The sequence below is a fragment of the Sprattus sprattus genome (assembly GCF_963457725.1).
Source record: "Sprattus sprattus genome assembly, chromosome: 2".
Lineage (NCBI taxonomy): Eukaryota > Metazoa > Chordata > Actinopteri > Clupeiformes > Clupeidae > Sprattus > Sprattus sprattus.
The window spans coordinates 58,114,131-58,132,443 of NC_137921.1; the positions used below are offsets into that span (position 1 = coordinate 58,114,131).

Below are 18,313 nucleotides of genomic sequence, written 5' to 3' on the forward strand. Positions count from 1 at the left end.
GGGTTGCACAGGTTTAGTGGAAAATGGGCACCTGTTGTTTAAACGAAGCCACAGCTTGAGCTATGTGTGTGTGAGTGCCTGTGTGTGTGCGTGCTCTATCTGTAGTAGAGGCACGCTCTCGTAGGGGAATCAGCTGTCATTGTTGTCAGGCATTCCTCTCCGAGGCGAGGTTATTTTTAGTAGGGGGCCATGATCCTTTTTTTATCTGCTCCTCGCCTATTGTATCACACACCAAAAGTACTGCATGGTGTCGGGCGTCTTCTCCACCAGCACAACAGGGAAATTAAACAAAAAGCAGAGCGTCCAATGGGGAATTATAAATCAAGGCCCACTCAAACGTGTACAGGTAACCATGGGATAGGGGTTAGCATAATCTAGTTTTACTCGTGTAAGTTCTTGACTGCACTGTTTGAAAAAATTATTATTGTCACAAATGCACAACTAGTATTTGTGCTGTGCTAAACAGAGAAGCTACAGGGATGTTTTAAGCAAAGGCTATTTCTTCACACTTTCCTTCATAATACTGTACGAGTTTGAATATGTCCGTATTGATATAAACCTCATGACACAAGACACTGATGATGTGTTTGTAAAGATGAATGGAAGAAGAAAGTCAGCGAGTCATACTCGCTGATAATCGAGAGGCTGGAGGATGATCTGCGAATCAAAGAGAGCGAGTTGACGGAGCTCACACATGTCTTCAGGTAAGATTCCCTAGGGGTATTTACCGTACTGGAACCTGGCACAACCATGGCGCACTAATGACACTAATTTCCTTACTTCAGCTCTGCACAGTGACCTGCTTTATTAAATAGGTCATTGCTGTTTATGCAGTGCTTTCCACAGGGGCCTTTTCATTTGATTTTGCAGCTCTGACGACGCCTTCAATAAAGTGAACTTAAACTACCGCACAGAGAGTGGCCTGTCCCTTTTACACCTCAGCTGCATATGTGGAGGTATGTGATGGGAGAGAAAGGTCTCTACAGTGTCACTAACTAGCCACTATATTAATTAACATTATAATATAGTAATATCATTATAATATAATAATATGTCATATTTAGTGATGCAATATATCATTAATTACACGCTTTATGTGGCATTTTCACAGTCACACTCTAACCACAGTAGTGTGCTTTATCTGAGCAGGCAAAAAAAACCACGTCAGAGCCTTGATGCTGAAAGGCCTCCGGGCTTCCAGACTGACCCGGAATGGATTCACAGCCCTGCACTTCGCTGCATACAAGGCAAGGACTAAAGGGCACTAATCCCTGTAATCCCTGTGAGGTGTATATGTGTGGCCATTAATGGAAGCTGATTAGTGATCAGAAAGCTAATCTATAATGGCGTTGTAAACATCTGCACTGGCCCATTTACAATACATGTACCTCTCACTGCACATGCTAGTCTAAATGCATGGGGCTCAATGTGCTTTATTGTTGTAATTCTATAACCACATTTTACCATAACTTAACTTGTCCACATGGTGGCATGCATGAGACATGCGTTGAAGGAACATACATGTACATGAACATGTTGAGACGCGCATATGTGTGTTGTTTCAAGAGGAAAAAAAGTGATTGTGTTTTTGATTTGTAACTCAAGGACAATGGGGAGCTTGTGACTGCCCTCCTCCATGGAGGTGCAGATATCCAGCAGGTTGGCTATGGAGCCCTCACAGCCCTACACATCGCCACCATGGCCAGGCACCACGAGGTGGGTGCCTTTCTCTGCCATACAGTGTTGCACAGGTACACAGCAGCTGAATGGATTTCAGACTATGTTTCATGAGAATGAACATGAACATAAAGAGATGATCCAGCCATCCTTGTGCCAACTGGTCCGTGTTTTTTTTTCTTTTTCTCTTTTTGGTGGAACTCTTACTTTTTGGTGGTTCTCTTACTGAGCAGTGTCTCTTATTGTAGATCATAGCTGTTCCACAACATGGCTAGTTCCTGGTGATCAATAATGTTTTGCTTGCAATTGATGCAGCTCTGAGGTTGCGAATGGACAATTTTTTAACTATCCTTTTGAAACCCCATCTTAAGCATATTTTTTTTTATCTGTGCAGACTGTGGATATTCTTCTACAGCATGGAGCGTATGTCAATGTCCAGGATGCTGTGTTCTTTACTCCCCTGCACATAGCAGCATACCATGGACACGAGCAGGTAATCATCGCCCTGGCTGAGGTTATTTCTGCTCCCCGAAACAAGCTTGATTGACAGGCACTCCGTCCGCACTCCATCCTCCTGATTTTCTTTAAACTGGGTCACTCTGTACCCACAGTCGCGGGGTGAGTCACTGTACTCTTCTACCACAGGTGGCCAAGTTGTTGCTGAAGTTTGGAGCAGATGTAAACGTGAGCGGGGAGGTCGGAGACCGGCCCCTTCACCTGGCGGCTGCCAAGGGCTTCCTGAACATCGTCAAGCTGCTGATGGAGGTTGGGGGGAAAATTGACGGTAAATTATAAGAGAGACGTGTACCGGATGAAGGGACAAATAAATCCATACGAGCATGGGAATACATTTACATATAATACACAAGCTTCGCTTTCAAACACACATTGGAATTCCCATTTATAGCATCACTGGGACTCGCCTTTTAATGATTATTTGAAAGAGGTGAAGTGAGTGGTCTTCTTATTAATGCCTTGATGGGAAGTGTGCACAGACCACAAACTGCCTTGTTTGTCCTCACACAGTGAATGCCCAGGATAACGAGGACCACGTTCCACTGCACTTCTGTGCACGCTTCGGCCACCAGGAGGTGGTGCGCTTCTTGCTCCAGGGCAACTTCGGCATGCATCCACACTCCGTGAACATCTATGGGGACACTCCGCTCCACCTGTGAGTGGCATAGCTGAGATGCACACATACGATCCTGATAGTCTAGCAGTTACTACATCACATAATATCAATGTAGAATTACTTTAGGTCAAAGTTTAGGCTTGTGCACTAGAATAGCTATTCTAAGGACCTTCATGGGTTTACAGAGATTCTGTTTTGATCATCAGGTCAAAATGTATGAATATAACGCCTACCAAAATCATGATGTTACAGGATACAGTGTAATACTCAGAACCTATACTGATTATCCAGTCTTGCTGTATGTCTTACTGTTTTTGTGTCATTTCTCTTCTGGTTACCCTCATAGGGCTTGCTACAATGGTAAGTTTGAGGTGGTAAAGGAGATTATTCAGCTGTCAGGTACAGACAGCCTGTCAAAGGAAAATATCTTCAGTGAGACAGCTTTTCACAGGTAACTCATCCACCTCGTTATCTTCATCGTTTTTTTCATGATCACAGTATACTACTATAACAGTCTGTGCCCGTGTCTGTTCTCTCAGTGCCTGCACCTATGGCAAAAACCTGGAGATGGTGACGTTCCTGCTGAGCCAAAACGCCATGGGCATCAACCACCAGGGCCGTGATGGGCACACAGGTAGGTAGCAGTGCTGCCAAAGCGTCTCACATTACTGGAGTTACAGAGCAGCCTCTGTCCCACGGATGACACCGGTGTCTCTGCTATTACCCCATACCACAGGTCTACACAGTGCTTGTTACCATGGACACATCCGGCTGGTGCAGTTTCTGCTGGACAGCGGAGCGGATATGAACCTGGTGGCGTCGGACCCAAGCAGGTCCAGTGGGGAGAAGGACGAGCAGACGTGCCTCATGTGGGCTTATGAGAAAGGTGAGACACGGTGCACTAAGGAAAGAAACTCCTATCTAGAGTAAATGGGAACGAATGAATGAATGAATGAATGAATGAACACACGATAGGATGAATAAATGAATGGATGGAAGGATGGCTGAAGGAATGAATTGATGAATGGGTGCATACATGAATGATTCTGTGGATAAACGAATGAATGAATGTGTAAGACTTTATTTGGATAGTTCACCTACAGAGACTTTACAGATGGTTTGTTGAAATTCAAGCTCAGTCTTTCTGATTGTTCACTGAATATCAACTCAACCAACCCCAACCCCAACCCCAACCTTAACAATTCATTGTAGTGAACAGAGTTTGTTTATAATCTGTGCATCTGTAGATAGGGTATAGGGGACCATCCAAAGAAAGTGTGACCAAGAATGAATGAATGAATAGTGGGATAGATGGATGACTGGATGAATGCAATTACACAGTGCTCGCTTTGTCTGATGACTTTCTTTGTCTTTGTCTGGGGAAGTGGTGAATTTCACAACATCTGTCTGATACCCATCTGAAACGGTACAACTCTAATCTACACAGACTATTTAAACTGCGACAGGCAGCAAAAGATAACACATTAGCACAACTGACAGAGGACCACATGTATAAATATTGGGATTGGCATCTAGCGTTGTAATGTTTGAAGTCCCAAAGAGCCATGCTGTTACCTGCTCTGGTTCTTTCACTGCAGGTCATGATGCCATCATAACTCTGCTGAAGCACTACAGGCGGCCCCAGGATGACTCACCCTGCAATGAGTACTCCCAGCCAGCAGGAGGTGAGGCGCTAAGGATTTCTCACCAGACACATCTGCCTTTTAGTCATAGGCTGAAGACCAACCCTCAGCACTGCAGCAGTCCTTTCACTTATAATACAAGAGTACTGAGGAACACAGCTGTGCTTTGAAATGATAAAAACAAATAAATAAAAGCTATTTTACTGAAAGTAAAATAAGTATTTTAATGAAAACCTAATCAAACTAAAAAGGTTTTGCTAGCATACTTGGATGTCTATTGATTTTGAAGATTTGAGACTTACATGCCATTTTTTATCTTTCACAGATGGATCTTATGTGTCTATCCCCTCTCCCCTGGGAAAGATCAAAAGCATGACTAAAGGTACAACCACTGCACACACAGAGAGCGATACAGAGAGATACAGAGAGAAGGGTGAAAGAGAGTGAGAGAGAGAGAGAGGGAGGGAGAGATTGTTTTTTAAAAAGAGACACTATCTCTCTGAGCGCTGCCAGGAGCTGACTGTGTTCCTGATGCCTTCATGGTGGTCACTTTCAGCTCACCCAAGTCTGTGTCCAGTATAACAGACTCCTCACACCAATGAATACATAACTGCTTCTTCTTCTTCTTCTTCTCGTCATTCAACTACAGTTTCACACATAATGTATCTAAATAATATATAACTATTTATGTTTATAAATTGTTAATACATTCTCATTAGCCTACACATTGTAATTACTTCCCTCTTTTTTAGTGTGTCATGCACCACTGACTTGTTGATTGGCTCTCTCCAGAGAAGGCTGATGTGCTCCTGCTCAGAGCCAGCCTCCCATCCAACTTCCAGCTCCAGCTGTCAGAACTGGAGTTCCATGAAATCATTGGATCAGGTAAACACAAGTAGATATGCACTGAATAAAATTGATAGTGTGGGGAGATGTGATACATTTTTAAAAAGCACTAACTAGGTATGTATATTTCACAGGTTCCTTTGGAAAGGTATACAGAGGGAAATGTCACAACAAAGTTGTGGCAATCAAACGGTAGTAAGATAGCTTTATTGTCAGTTTCAAACAGCATAATCTCCAGTGCCATTTAGTCAGTGTATACTCTGTTGTTCTTCTTCTTTTTGTTAGGTACAGGGCCAATACCTACTGCTCCAAATCAGACACGGACATGTTCTGCAGAGAGGTGTCCATTCTCTGTCGCCTCAACCACCCTTGTGTCATTCAGTTTATGGGAGCTTGTCTTGACGACCCAAGCCAGTTTGCCATTGTCACCCAGTATGTGTCAGGGGGCTCTCTATTCTCCCTGCTGCATGAACAGAAGAGGTGAGAGGATCCCTGTAATGTGGTTGGAAATCCTTTCATATCTTTCATAATTGCTAAAGATAACATGCCTTCCACAAACTCCCTCCTGTTAAACTCAGACATTTTCCAGTCTTGATTTGCATTGATCCGTTGAAAGTGTGATGGAATGGACTGAGGAATCGATCACAGTGAAGTGAGTCAGTAACAATGTTTAAATGGACAGGATCATTGATCTGCAGTCCAAGCTCATCATAGCGATCGACGTGGCCAAGGGCATGGAGTACTTGCACAACCTCACCCAGCCTATCATCCACAGAGACCTCAACAGGTGAGTCATTATCATCTTCACCATCCTAATCATCATGACAATCATCATCATCATCATCATCACAAACAACCTCGGTTTGTGTCTTTCAACTGGATTAGTGCTAGTTTGAGGTGGTTGAATTCTCAAAGGAGGGACACCATTATGACTGTTAGGATAGTATATTTACATTGCAACCAGTGCCTGTGTTGTATCCGATGTGATTTGGTCACCCGCACTCTGAATTCTCCCCTAGCCATAACATACTGCTCTATGAGGATGGCCATGCTGTGGTTGCTGATTTTGGAGGTGAGACACAAGACATTATAAGATGTCGTACACAGTGTATTTTGCAAGAATTCTTTCACATTTGATTTTGGTGTTAAATCCATTTGGTTTCCACCCTCAGAGTCCAGATTTCTGATGTCTGTGAATGAAGACAATATGACCAAACAGCCTGGGGTTTGTCCTGCATTTAGTTTCAAACCTGCACCTGCACACAAACTATCTGTTTGCTCTGTTAGCATTCTCTGCAGTGCTGATGCTTCAGTACAGCCTGACGGAGCTCCTGTATGACGTGTAGGCCCTTGAGTCCTGTGAGTGATGAGTTTGCTGAATATTGTTGCTGTGGTGAATGTAGAACTTGCGTTGGATGGCCCCCGAGGTGTTCACCCAGTGCACACGCTACACCGTCAAGGCCGACATGTTCAGCTACGCCCTGTGCCTGTGGGAGCTGCTCACCGGGGAGGTCCCCTTCGCCCACCTGAAGCCCGGTACCGGTCCATTTATACCTGGTCTAGACTTTAACCTGACGTAGGACACACAATGACCCCACTGTGACTGGATTCTGTTTTTTTTTTGTTTACCAGCAGACATAAGACAAGCTTTAAACAATATGTAAACACATAGCCTTAAATACATTGCCTGTGTTTCTTTCTGTGGTCATACATGTCATGTCACTGGAAGTGCGTTGTGCTGGGTGTGTGGTTGTTGTTGGTGGGCTGATGAGTGCTTTATTATTCTCCTCCTGTCCAGCGGCAGCAGCAGCTGACATGGCCTACCACCACATCAGGCCCCCCATTGGCTACTCCATCCCGAAGCCCATCTCGGCCCTGCTAATGAGAGCCTGGACCGTGTGCCCAGAGGTGGGTGGACTGTCCACATGCCCCTCACCTTCCACCTTTAACTACTGCCTGCAATACCTACACAGCATCCCTGCTCATAGGTTCCTGTTGTGCTAAGAACACTAGGGTTACATGGGCAGTCCCTATGGCGATACCAACACAAAAGTCATGTATTCCCGAGGTTACGGGGTTGATTACCAGAGAGCAAAACCAATTAAGAATTTATATAAATTCCTTGTGCCGCAAGCTTCTCTAAATGCAGAGCAAATCCCTGACTCCAACTGCTTTACCCAGAGAGGAAATGTGCTGTCGACATCAGGGTGAAGTGTTGAGCTCAGGGCTGCCCTTAGCGCAGTCAGGGGAGTGAGCCAGTCCCTAGAAGCTGCCCATCGCATGACTCTGCACGGCTCTCAATGAAGCCCATCGGTTCCCACAGTCCCTTAGCAAGTCTCTGTAATGAGGACGTTAGTTAGTGCATGTTGGTTGGCTCTCATTACAAAGCATTCTCTTCAGGCTGGGGCAGGTCGCGGCAGTCCTCTCTTCCTCTCTTCCTCTCCCTCTCCCTCTCCCTCTCCCTCTCCCTCTCCCCCGGTGCTTGTCTCGGCTGTTTGCCAGGACATGGTTGCCAGCCGACGGCATCCCTCTCTGTCTTTCTTTCTCTCTCTCTCTCCTCCTCTCTTCCTCTCTCTCACTCCTCTCTCTTTCTCTCTCTCAACAAAACTACTTTTGTCAGCTCAGGTCCCCTGTGAATACCCTCCTCTCAGTGCTACCCTTGGGCATCCCAGCTTGAAACTGTGTCAAGAAGTTTGGCGCAAACCACAAACAAGCTCCTACCACATGTTAAGTGTGCTCTGCTGGATAATTCCCCTCACAAACCTACTGATTCTTATGAGCCACTTGCCCTTTGTGCAGAATGCCAGTGCTGTAAATCAGGCCTTATTTTGCTGCCTGAGCTTTCTAGGTGAGGCTGTGGCTTAAACAGAAGTACCCTTTGCCCAGGTATTCCCAATACACTTTTCTTAGTAATTAATAAGGCACTGAGGATTAGACACTTGAATTATCTCTTTTTATGTTTTTATTTTCTTCTGCAGGGGGATTGAGAGATATGATAGAGATATGAATATGTTGATTTACAGTTAGGTTATCTCTTTAGGTTATCTCATCATAAGTGCTGATGATCAGTTGTAATGTAATACATGTGTCTGATTTATTTCTCCCAGGAACGTCCTGAGTTTTCTGAGGTGGTGACAAATCTTGAAGAATGTCTGTGTAACGTGGAGGTGGGCTATTACATCATAAAACTGTTGGCCTTAGCCAGGCTGTCACAGAGTTTTTATTGTAGTGATGTCAGAAGGGAACATAATGTGTGTTATGAGTCATGGTGGTGGTGGTGACTGACTGATTCATTAGGAGTAGTCCAGTTTCTCCATACATGGCTAAACTGTTTAAACTGTATCTGTTTAAACTGTTACTGTATAACCGACTTAGTTCTTGCTGCCAAAATTTGGCGTCACGTTGAAACATAAACACAAAAGTAATGGATCATTTTTGGATAATTTTTTTAAATTGAAGCCTCAATTTTTTCAATACATGTATTGTTACTAATATTCCTGTCAGTATATCTGAACAAGTGAGTGGATGTTGTCTTCATGTCAGTGCTGTCAGTATATCTGAACAAGTGAGTGGATGTTGTCTTCATGTCAGTGCTGTGTGTATATCTGAACAAGTGAGTGGATGTTGTCTTCATGTCAGTGCTGTGTGTATATCTGAACAAGTGAGTGGATGTTGTCTTCATGTCAGTGCTGTCAGTATATCTAAACAAGTGAGTGGATGTTGTCTTTATGTCAGTGCTGTGTGTATATCTGAACAAGTGAATGGATGTTGTCTTTATGTCAGTGCTGTGTGTATATCTGAACAAGTGAGTGGATGTTGTCTTTATGTCAGTGCTGTGTGTATATCTGAACAAGTGAGTGGATGTTGTCTTCATGTCAGTGCTGTGTGTATATCTGAACAAGTGAGTGGATGTTGTCTTCATGTCAGTGCTGTCAGTATATCTGAATAAGTGAGTGGATGTTGTCTTCATGTCAGTGCTGTGTGTACTATATCTGAACAAGTGAGTGGATGTTGTCTTTATGTCAGTGCTGTGTGTATATCTGAACAAGTGAGTGGATGTTGTCTTCATGTCAGTGCTGTGTGTACTATATCTGAACAAGTGAGTGGATGTTGTCTTTATGTCAGTGCTGTGTGTATATCTGAACAAGTGAGTGGATGTTGTCTTTATGTCAGTGCTGTGTGTATATCTGAACAAGTGAGTGGATGTTGCTTTTATGTCAGTGCTTGATTCTCATGCATTCAATGTTTCACCTGTCTATTCCTCATTGAAGCTTTACATAGTGTAGAAGAGAATATCTTTCTTTCATATTTTCAATAGACATGACCTCATTTATGCTAATCCTGCAAAAGTCTGTCTGTCTGTCCGATTGAGCGAGTGACTGCTGTATAAATGTCAGTGTCACATGCTGTTTGCAGCTGATGTCCCCGGCCTCCAGTAACAGCAGCGGCTCCCTGTCCCCCTCGGCCTCCTCCTCCGACGGCTTGTCTGCACGCGGTGGTCCGGGCCGAAGTCACGTGGCGGCGCTGCGCTCACGCTTCGAGCTGGAGTACGCACTCAACGCCCGTGCGTATGCCGTGTGGACTCAGAGGTACACGCTCATGGCAAACCATAAACACACAGACATCCGTCGCCACTTTAAATATTTGTATTAATAAGAGACAACGGTGAGGTGAAATGTGCTCAAGGATTTCCGCTCCTGTATCACTGCTCCTCCTTTGGGTATATGGGGTACACGTTCATTACCACCGGGAGACAGAAGATGCAGTGAGCCTCTAGGGACACACCTGAATTCTAATTATTAAGACAGCTTTAGTCGGTATTTACTGTTAGGGTTTTCCAGAACTCCTCTACGTGGGGCTAAACAAACAGTTGTGCGGTCTTCTGAGAAACCGTGCCCGGGCTCCCGCTGTCTATCCTTATTGTTTGCCCAGTAACGCGCAGTGCCCTCCAAACACTTTACTGCAGCACTTTAAAGTACGGTTGCCAGGAGACTGTGTCACAGAGACAAAGGAAAGGCAAATGCAATGAAACATGCATGACATTCTGACCAAGAACCTCACTGGTGGCCTGCCCTTAATTCTTTATGTGTGGTGCCAGAGGTCGAGCTGGAGGCGGCCAGGCAACACACCACACAGTGACCAGTGAACAGGTATAGTGGAGCGCTTGTCTGCTCCACTCGTGAAAAGCGGTTTTACAATACGAGCTTCTTCTCCTCTTTGTTGGCTCGGCCTCAATGCTATTCGGAGATCAAGAGTGCCAAAGGGGACCTAGATTTGTTATTGTGAGAATACTTTGGTGAGATTAAATTTGAATTCAGTAAGCATCACTTTGCATTGATCTGCCGAATAATACCTAATAACTAATATACCATTTTGTCCAATTGCTCCTCATATTTCATACAACCAGGCCAGTGGGAATGCGACTGGTAAGTGAGCCGCGTTGAACAGATAATACTTTCTGTAGTGTCACTTAATCCCCCTCTGTGTCAAATAAGAAGCCTCATTTGAGGTCTGCACAATGAAAATAATCAGGCATATTAAGAGGGGGCTATTAAATGACATCTGACCGATGACAATACAAAGTGCTTAGCGGCTCAATTGAGTGCAAGGGGCCCGAACTACGATGCCATTGTTCTTGACTGACAGCAGCACATGAGTAGGTTTCAGTTTTCCCTCATTAATCTTTCATGATGCGGTTCTTAAAAATAAGCATTTTCAAGGATTCAATAATCTGCACAATGGATTCAGTGTTATTTTTCTCTCTCTGCACTTACAGCTCCGAGCGACGTTCATCGCAAGGTTTGTCTTTGGATGAACTTAGGAGGAATCTACAGCAGTACCCACCCATGGACAGAAACGGTATGTCGGAATTTAACATGAAAAAAATCATTGAAAAACCTTAGCCTGACTGTCTTCATTAAGTTCTAAATGCACAAAATACATGTTATACAGTGATCATTTCAAGTAATACTTGTGGAAGGACATTATGATGACATTTGATGCTGAAAGAAGTGGATGTAGTATTACACAAACAATCTGTAACCATATTTGTTTGTGTTTGAAAGTCTCATTTGCTTACATTGTTTTTTTGTTTGTTTGTCCTTTTATCCCTCCTCACAGGATACGTCTCAGATCCCATGAGCACTATGCGGTTTCATTCGTGTAGCAGCAATGGCAGCTTTGAAGACAGCAACTAACACCGTCAGCTCGGTAATCCACTAAATCTCACTTCATCAGGCCTGAGTCTCTAATTAACACACACTAACTACTCATCGCTGGTGTAATGTTGTGTAACATTATGAGATGTCAAACACATTTATACTTGTCACATCTACTTTTGAAGTGATTATTATGGTGTTGTATATTTTCATGTAAATATTTTGCTCTTTTTTTGTTTTGGTCATTTTTGTTAGCAAGCTATTGACAAGAGTGTTTAATTACGAGGGTGTAAAAATGTGTGAGGCTATGCCTAATACATTTGCATTTGGTCATTTAGCTGACGCGTTTATCCAAAGCCTAATACTGTGCTATAACATGCAAGTTGACGTAAGAGAATAATATAACCTAATAATGCAGGAGGGTTATACACTGTGTACATTTATTTAAAAAAACTTGACAGTGTTTAATGAGAATAGCAAGTTTGGTGTTTTTGGCTTGCTGTGAATGTCAGATACAGAAATGTTCTCCAATGATGACTGGTGCCTCTGGAGCAACAATCTATCATGTTCTTACAATCCTGACATTACATTTAAATCGTTATACACATTCCAGTTTACTATCAACACTGGGTTACAAAGGTTTACTGAAAAGGCAAACACATATTCTTCCTTTAATTTTATGTATTTAAGGTTAAATATAATCTGATTTGACAAATGCATCTGATATAACATTATCTCCTTGTTTCCATTAGCAGGTCAGTGTTTTAAACATGAAGTCTATTAAGAAGTGTAAAATGTTCATCATTATACCATGACTGTTATGATCACATAGTATTTATAACTATGCATGTTTTATCTGACATACCTAGTAATTCATTTTGAGTGATTCACGAGAGACTTAAAATGTTTGACATGAATTTATTAGTCATCCAACCATGATCATCTTATGTGTGGGAAAAAAAACAAAGCAGAAATTGAAAATATATTACCACTGGAAAGTGCATTCTCGTTATGTAAAACATGGCTACTTCTTTAAACATTTGTGCCTACGCAGTTTAATAATTTAACTACAACCATGTGCAGATAGGCATTAATCCACTTTAACAATATTTGAAAAACTATAACGTGTCTATGCAAGCCATGATTCAGAGTTCAACAGATATCCCTTCTCTGTAAAAGGTGCCATATAAATACAAAATCACCTATTTAAAGTGTATGCAGTTTTCATTGAAATTCCGCATGTGCCTCGCACAAAACATCAAGCCAGTGTTTTCATCTCATAATCTCATTCATACTCTGGCCTTTGATCAATGGGAAGTGTGATATTTAAATGCTCTCAGAGACCTTTGTGTGTGTGTCTGGTCTGTGTTCGTCTGGCTTGGGAGTGAGTGGATGAGTGAGTGTGTCAACTTGTTGTGTGTGTATGTGTGATGGATTAGGGGAGTCTGTCTGTGTGTGTGTGTGTGTGTGTGTGTGTGTGTGTGTGTGTGTGTGTGTGTGTGTGTGTGTGTGTGTGTGTGTGTGTGTGTGTGTGTGTGTGTGTGTGTGTGTGTGTGTGTGTGTGTGTGTGTGTGTGTGTGTGTGTGTGTGTGTGTGTGCAATGTCTGCACTGCTCTTTAAAGTGTGTGAGCCAGGCTGACCTGCAGGAGGGCCACAGCATATAAATAATTAAATTATTTGTGCTGAGTGCGTCCAGGGGTATCTACTTTCAGTGGACTGGTGAAAGCCTCTGTATACTAGATCCCCTTAGCACACGGCACATCCCTGCGTGTTGCCCGTAAATGATAGGTAAACAGTGCATCGCCATCGGAGAGTAAACATACCACCATCTAAACTCACTAAAACGGCTTCTCATCACTGGACGTTTCAACTGTAAACAACCATGTTACTGTCTGAACTTCAGAACTGGTTGAAGATGTTCAAAGGACACTTCAGAGCCTTCATGTTTGTACTGTACTTCCATATAATCGACAGCCATTGAACAGTCCGAAGAGCTCTATAAACATAAAATGGAAATTCTGATTTCAATACTTGTAATCGGATTGCCATTCAGTCTTTAGCCATTAAATTGAGTTTAAGTACAATTAAAGACTCAGTGTTGTTAATAAAATATGTAAATGTCTCGTATCAAAATGCAGAATGCAATTCGTCTTACCGTCATGGTCCATATCTGGTTTTAAGTTTAGTAACTCTGCTCTGGGTGAGCTGTAGCCAGCCTTGGATAAGTGGTGGGACCAAATAACCGAGAGTCTTCCACTGTGAAGGCGCTCAGTCTGTCTCTGCTAAGACTCTGTTGCATGCGTTCCTCAAACCTCAGCTGTTGCTTTTTCTCTGTTGTATCTTCGGCATGTCCCGAGTGGACCGAATTATCTGTCTTTGCGTGAGACACAGATTCAGACGAAGATTCAGAGTCCAGTTTAGAGTCATCCTTGGTTTTTGTGATGGCTATCAGATTGATTACTCTGCTTGATACAACTCCTTGTTCATAAGGTGGATTTTCCCTGTCCTTTGTTGCCGTGCTGGCTGTTTCTTTTGTAGCATATTTAGTTTCAACAGTCAGCCTAAGATCTCTAATCTCTTTATCTTGCCTCTCTTCCAACATGTCTTTGGTTGCAAGAACTGACTCATCATTGGAATGCTTGCTTCTTACATCAGATTCTGTTTTTTCCTCTGTAGTTTCCATAACAAAGTCCTCGACAGCAGTTTCCTGTTTGTCTTCAGTGTGTGTGCTCATTGGAGGTGAGCAGTAATCCTCTTTCCTCTCAGATATTTGATTCTGAGTGTCAGACTCTGGCATATTTGTGACCTGACTTCCCTCCCCCTTCACCGAATGACCCTTCATCTCCACCTCACCCTTCGAGGAGGTCTCCTTTATGTCATCCAGGGGCTCAATGTACGTTTGAAAATACCTTGAGGATTGGTGTAGGTTCACCCACTTGGACACGAGATCTCCGCCCTTCTCTTGTGCCAGGTGCAGGGGAGATGTTACACGTTCAGCACCAGACTGTTCTCCATTGACCACAGGGTCTTTGTGCTCTTTCTCAATCACATCCTGCTCTTGTGTGTTTGTCTGACCTTCCTTTGTGCTTGTATCTTCCTTCTCTACTGATATTTGTGATTCCTGCCCTTTGGTCTCCACATGGCCTCCAGAATCAAACGGCGCGTCAGTCACAGCACTGCTTGTGTGCGCGGTGTTTGGGCTTTCTGGCTCTTGGACAGCATTAAAAGGCTCAATGTCTGTGCTTGTCTCTTCAGCTTGCCTGTCTACTTTTGCTGCGTCTGTCTCTTGATTTGCTGCATTGTGTCTGTTCGGGTCATCGCTATCAGCGCCAGATAGCTCACTTTTTTCTTTGACTTTTTCATCCTCCACTTTCACCTGCATCTCAACAGACCCATCTGAACTCCGCTTTCTCTCTCTCTCCGTGTCCTCTCCATCCGTCAAGTCCACCACACTGTTTCTTGTCTCTTTGATCTCCAGTTCTCTGTCAGCACTGTCTCTCTGCTCTTCATCAATAATCTGCTGAGGTCCTTGGCCTTCAAGTTCAGACTTTTCCTTCACTTTATTCCCGTTGGTGTCACTAGCTGTAATTTCCTCTCCATTTTCACCATTGATTACAACACATTCTGCCTCAGTTTCAACCCCACTGACTGCAAGCTCATGAGCTCCAGTCTGTTCTGCCCTGGTCTCCTTGACCTCATCCATTGACCTCTCCATGACCTCTGCACTCTTCTCACCGTGCTCTGACTCAGCTCCATCTCCACTCATTGCTATGTCATGGACTATGGTCTCCTCCACATTAAACTCCATGACATCATCCTTTTCCTCTCCATTCACATCATTGGCTGACTCTGCTCCATCTTCCTTTCTCTGGTCTCTCTCCTCTGATCTTGAACCATCACCACCAGATTCATCTGCTTTCTTCCTACTGCTGTCTGCCTCTCCAACTCCACTGCTACGTCTTTCTCCATCACACGATTCATTTTCACTCTTTCCAACATCCTCTGCTTTCTCTACTTCCTCTACCTTGGTGTCTGTTCCGTCATCTTTCAATGTATCCCCAGCCTGACTGTCTTCAGTCACCTTTCCTGCTTCCTCTACCTTGGTGTCTGTTCCGTCATCTTTCAATGTATCCCCAGCCTGACTGTCTTCATTCACCTTTCCTGCTACCTCTACCTTGGTGTCTGTTCTGTCATCTTTCAATGACTGACTGTCTTCATTCACCTTTCCTGCTACCTCTACCTTGGTATCTGTTCCGTCATCTTTCATTGATTGACTGTCTTCATTCACCTTTCCTGCTTCCTCTACCTTGGTGTCTGTTCCGTCATCTTTCAATGATTGACTGTCTTCATTCACCTTTCCTGCTACCTCTACCTTTGTGTCTGTTCCGTCATCTTTCAATGATTGACTGTCTTCATTCACCTTTCCTGCTTCCTCTACCTTGGTGTCTGTCCCGTCATCTTTCAATGTATCCCCAGCCTGACTGTCTTCATTCACCTTTCCTGCTCCCGCGGCTGCCTTGTCTTCTTCTACACCATCTACATTTTTAGTGCCTCCCCCTTCTACAATGCTTTCGCTTTCTTCATCTTGTTTCTCGACCTTGATATCAGGATTTTCATTTTCTGTGCCGTTTACTCTCTCTCCCGCTCCATCTTTTCTTTCTTCCTTCATTTCCTTTCCCTTTTCTTCGTATTGCTTTGTTTCCTCATTGTTTCCGGCTTGTCCAACCTCTACCTTTCTCTCATCCACTTGTCCAATCGCCAATTTGTCATCTTCCTCCTCTTTAACCTCATCATCACCACCCTGCCCACAATCATCCATTGTAGTTTCTTTCTCAGTTATTGTTTCATCAGTGGACTTTGCAGTCTCAGCCTTGGCCTGTTTACCTTCATCTTCCGCACCATCCAGCTTTTCTTTTCCTTCACCCTCTAATGGTTCCTTTTTTTCACCCTCTGATACACTGTTCCTCTCATCTCCATCAACAACCTTGTATTCGGTTTTGTTTTTATCCTCAACGCTATTCTCCTTTTCATCATCTGACATGCAGCTCTTTGCATCTCCATCTACATCTTTAATTTCATTCTCAGCCTTTGTGTCTCCTGTTTTTGCTAAATCGTCCTCTTTTGCTTCCTCCTCAACTTTATCCCCCTCAGGCTGTTCACCATCCTCTACCTTAGCTTGCTCTTCAGCAGCCTCTACACTCTCCTTTTCTATAGTTTTGTCCTGGTCTTGTCTCAGTTCATCTACATCTTTTTCTTCCTCCTCTCTCCTCCTCACACTTTCATTTTCTGCAGTGTCTTGCTCGACCTCCTTATGTCCTTCATCTGTATAGTCATCTTTAGCATTGTCTTTCTCTTCAGTATTCTGGGGATCATTCCCATCATTTACAGCAATCTCATCACTGTCAACTTTCTCTGAGTCTGCCAACTTCTTGCCACAGTTCTCTCCGCTTTCTGCAACGTTGTTTTTTTCTGAAGGTTTCTCTGATGTTTCAACGATGCTACTGTCTGGTTCCTGTTTTGTATTTTTGTCAGCATCATCTTCAGTGCTGTCACCATGTGCTATTGCATCATCTTCAGTGCTGTCAGCATGTGCTATTGTGTCATCTACATTTGCTGTGTCACTCTCTGCTGCTCCATACTGGTCATCTGGGGTCCCTTGCCTCTTTGTGTCATCAGCCGATGGCTCCTCAAACTGGGCTACCTCTGATGTTGCTGCCACACTTGTCTTATCCTGTACCTCAGTGACAGTCTCTTTGACTGCAGGCTCTCCCTCAACTGTCTCAGCTGTGTTCTCACTTGAGTTATTTTCTCCATCTTTCTCTTGCTCTTCTGGTGATGCTTCAGAGTCCTTGGTATTTTGTACCTCCTCTGCGATTCCCTCTTTGTTCTCCAAGCCAGAGCTTTCAGGTTCATTGGCAGCAGTGCTGGCCTTCTCTGTCTGTTCTTTGGCATCTTCTTCATCCTCCTGCTCCTTCTTTTCTGCCTTAGCCTCAGACACACATGGGGCTTCATCAGCCTTGCTCTCGACCTCTTCTTTCTCCTCACTTTCAGGCTTAGCAGGTGTCTCAGCTTTACTGCTATCATCTACTGGTTCCTCCTTCACCTCATTCTCAACACCTGGCTCTTCTGTTACCACGGCTTGTTCATCTGTGGCCTGCTTGTCTACATTCTCAGGTGGCCCCCTCTCCTCACTGGCCTGTAAGCCTGTCTCGTCTCTTGCAATTTCTTCACTTACTTTGTCCTGTTCTTTGCTAAGCTGTGGCAAGCTGAAGGCTATGCTTGTCTCTGATTCAACAACTGCAAGGAAAAGTACGCAACAACTTAAAGGCACTTAAATGTTAAATAGGCATTAATTAATGTTGTCAGTTAAGCCTACACAAAACCTATGTTCTAGTGGCTCTGCTGTTCCAATAGATTGGTCACTGCACTATAACACTATACACTACAAAGGCCAAGGGTTTGACTTCCAGGGAACTGTCATACTTATACACAACTTAAACTTTAAGTGCCTTTGTATGAAAGTATCTGGTGACAGAATAATTGTAAATGTAGAGTTGACCCTGACTGAGAGAGTAGACACTTACCTGTTGTGTCCTGTTGAGTTTTCTCTGCAGACTCCTCCTCTTCCTCCTCTGTGCTGGTGTCACTGAGTTCTGGTTCCGGGCTCGATTGGGTCTCGTTCAGAATGGCTTCAGCCAGCTTCTCCTGCACAGACTTGGCTTAGGTTGCAATGAGCACAGAGAAGAAACAAATCATTCAGTAAAGCAGTTTAACAAGTGCGATGACTGTACAGGGTATTATTGCTTGTCGTCGTATAAAATAATAATTGATGGATGTGATCTAATTTTTTATTTTGA

The 18,313-nt window shown here is 43.6% G+C and overlaps 1 protein-coding gene across 1 annotated transcript; it reads left to right on the forward strand.

The window, feature by feature from the left end:
- Positions 1 to 240: 240 nt before the first annotated feature.
- On the forward strand, positions 241 to 11,495 carry tnni3k (TNNI3 interacting kinase; the record flags this gene model as incomplete). Its single annotated transcript, XM_080833011.1, has 25 exons — positions 241 to 346; positions 596 to 704; positions 871 to 956; positions 1,150 to 1,247; positions 1,606 to 1,716; positions 2,072 to 2,170; positions 2,323 to 2,461; positions 2,704 to 2,848; positions 3,156 to 3,260; positions 3,349 to 3,443; positions 3,546 to 3,695; positions 4,408 to 4,494; positions 4,778 to 4,834; positions 5,245 to 5,337; positions 5,433 to 5,490; positions 5,584 to 5,778; positions 5,981 to 6,085; positions 6,318 to 6,370; positions 6,471 to 6,523; positions 6,702 to 6,834; positions 7,097 to 7,206; positions 8,406 to 8,465; positions 9,715 to 9,887; positions 11,075 to 11,157; positions 11,419 to 11,495. Exons 1-25 carry the CDS (start codon positions 307 to 309, stop codon positions 11,493 to 11,495), a joined length of 2,514 nt encoding a protein of 837 aa, XP_080689137.1. The 5' UTR covers positions 241 to 306.
- Positions 11,496 to 18,313: the final 6,818 nt, after the last annotated feature.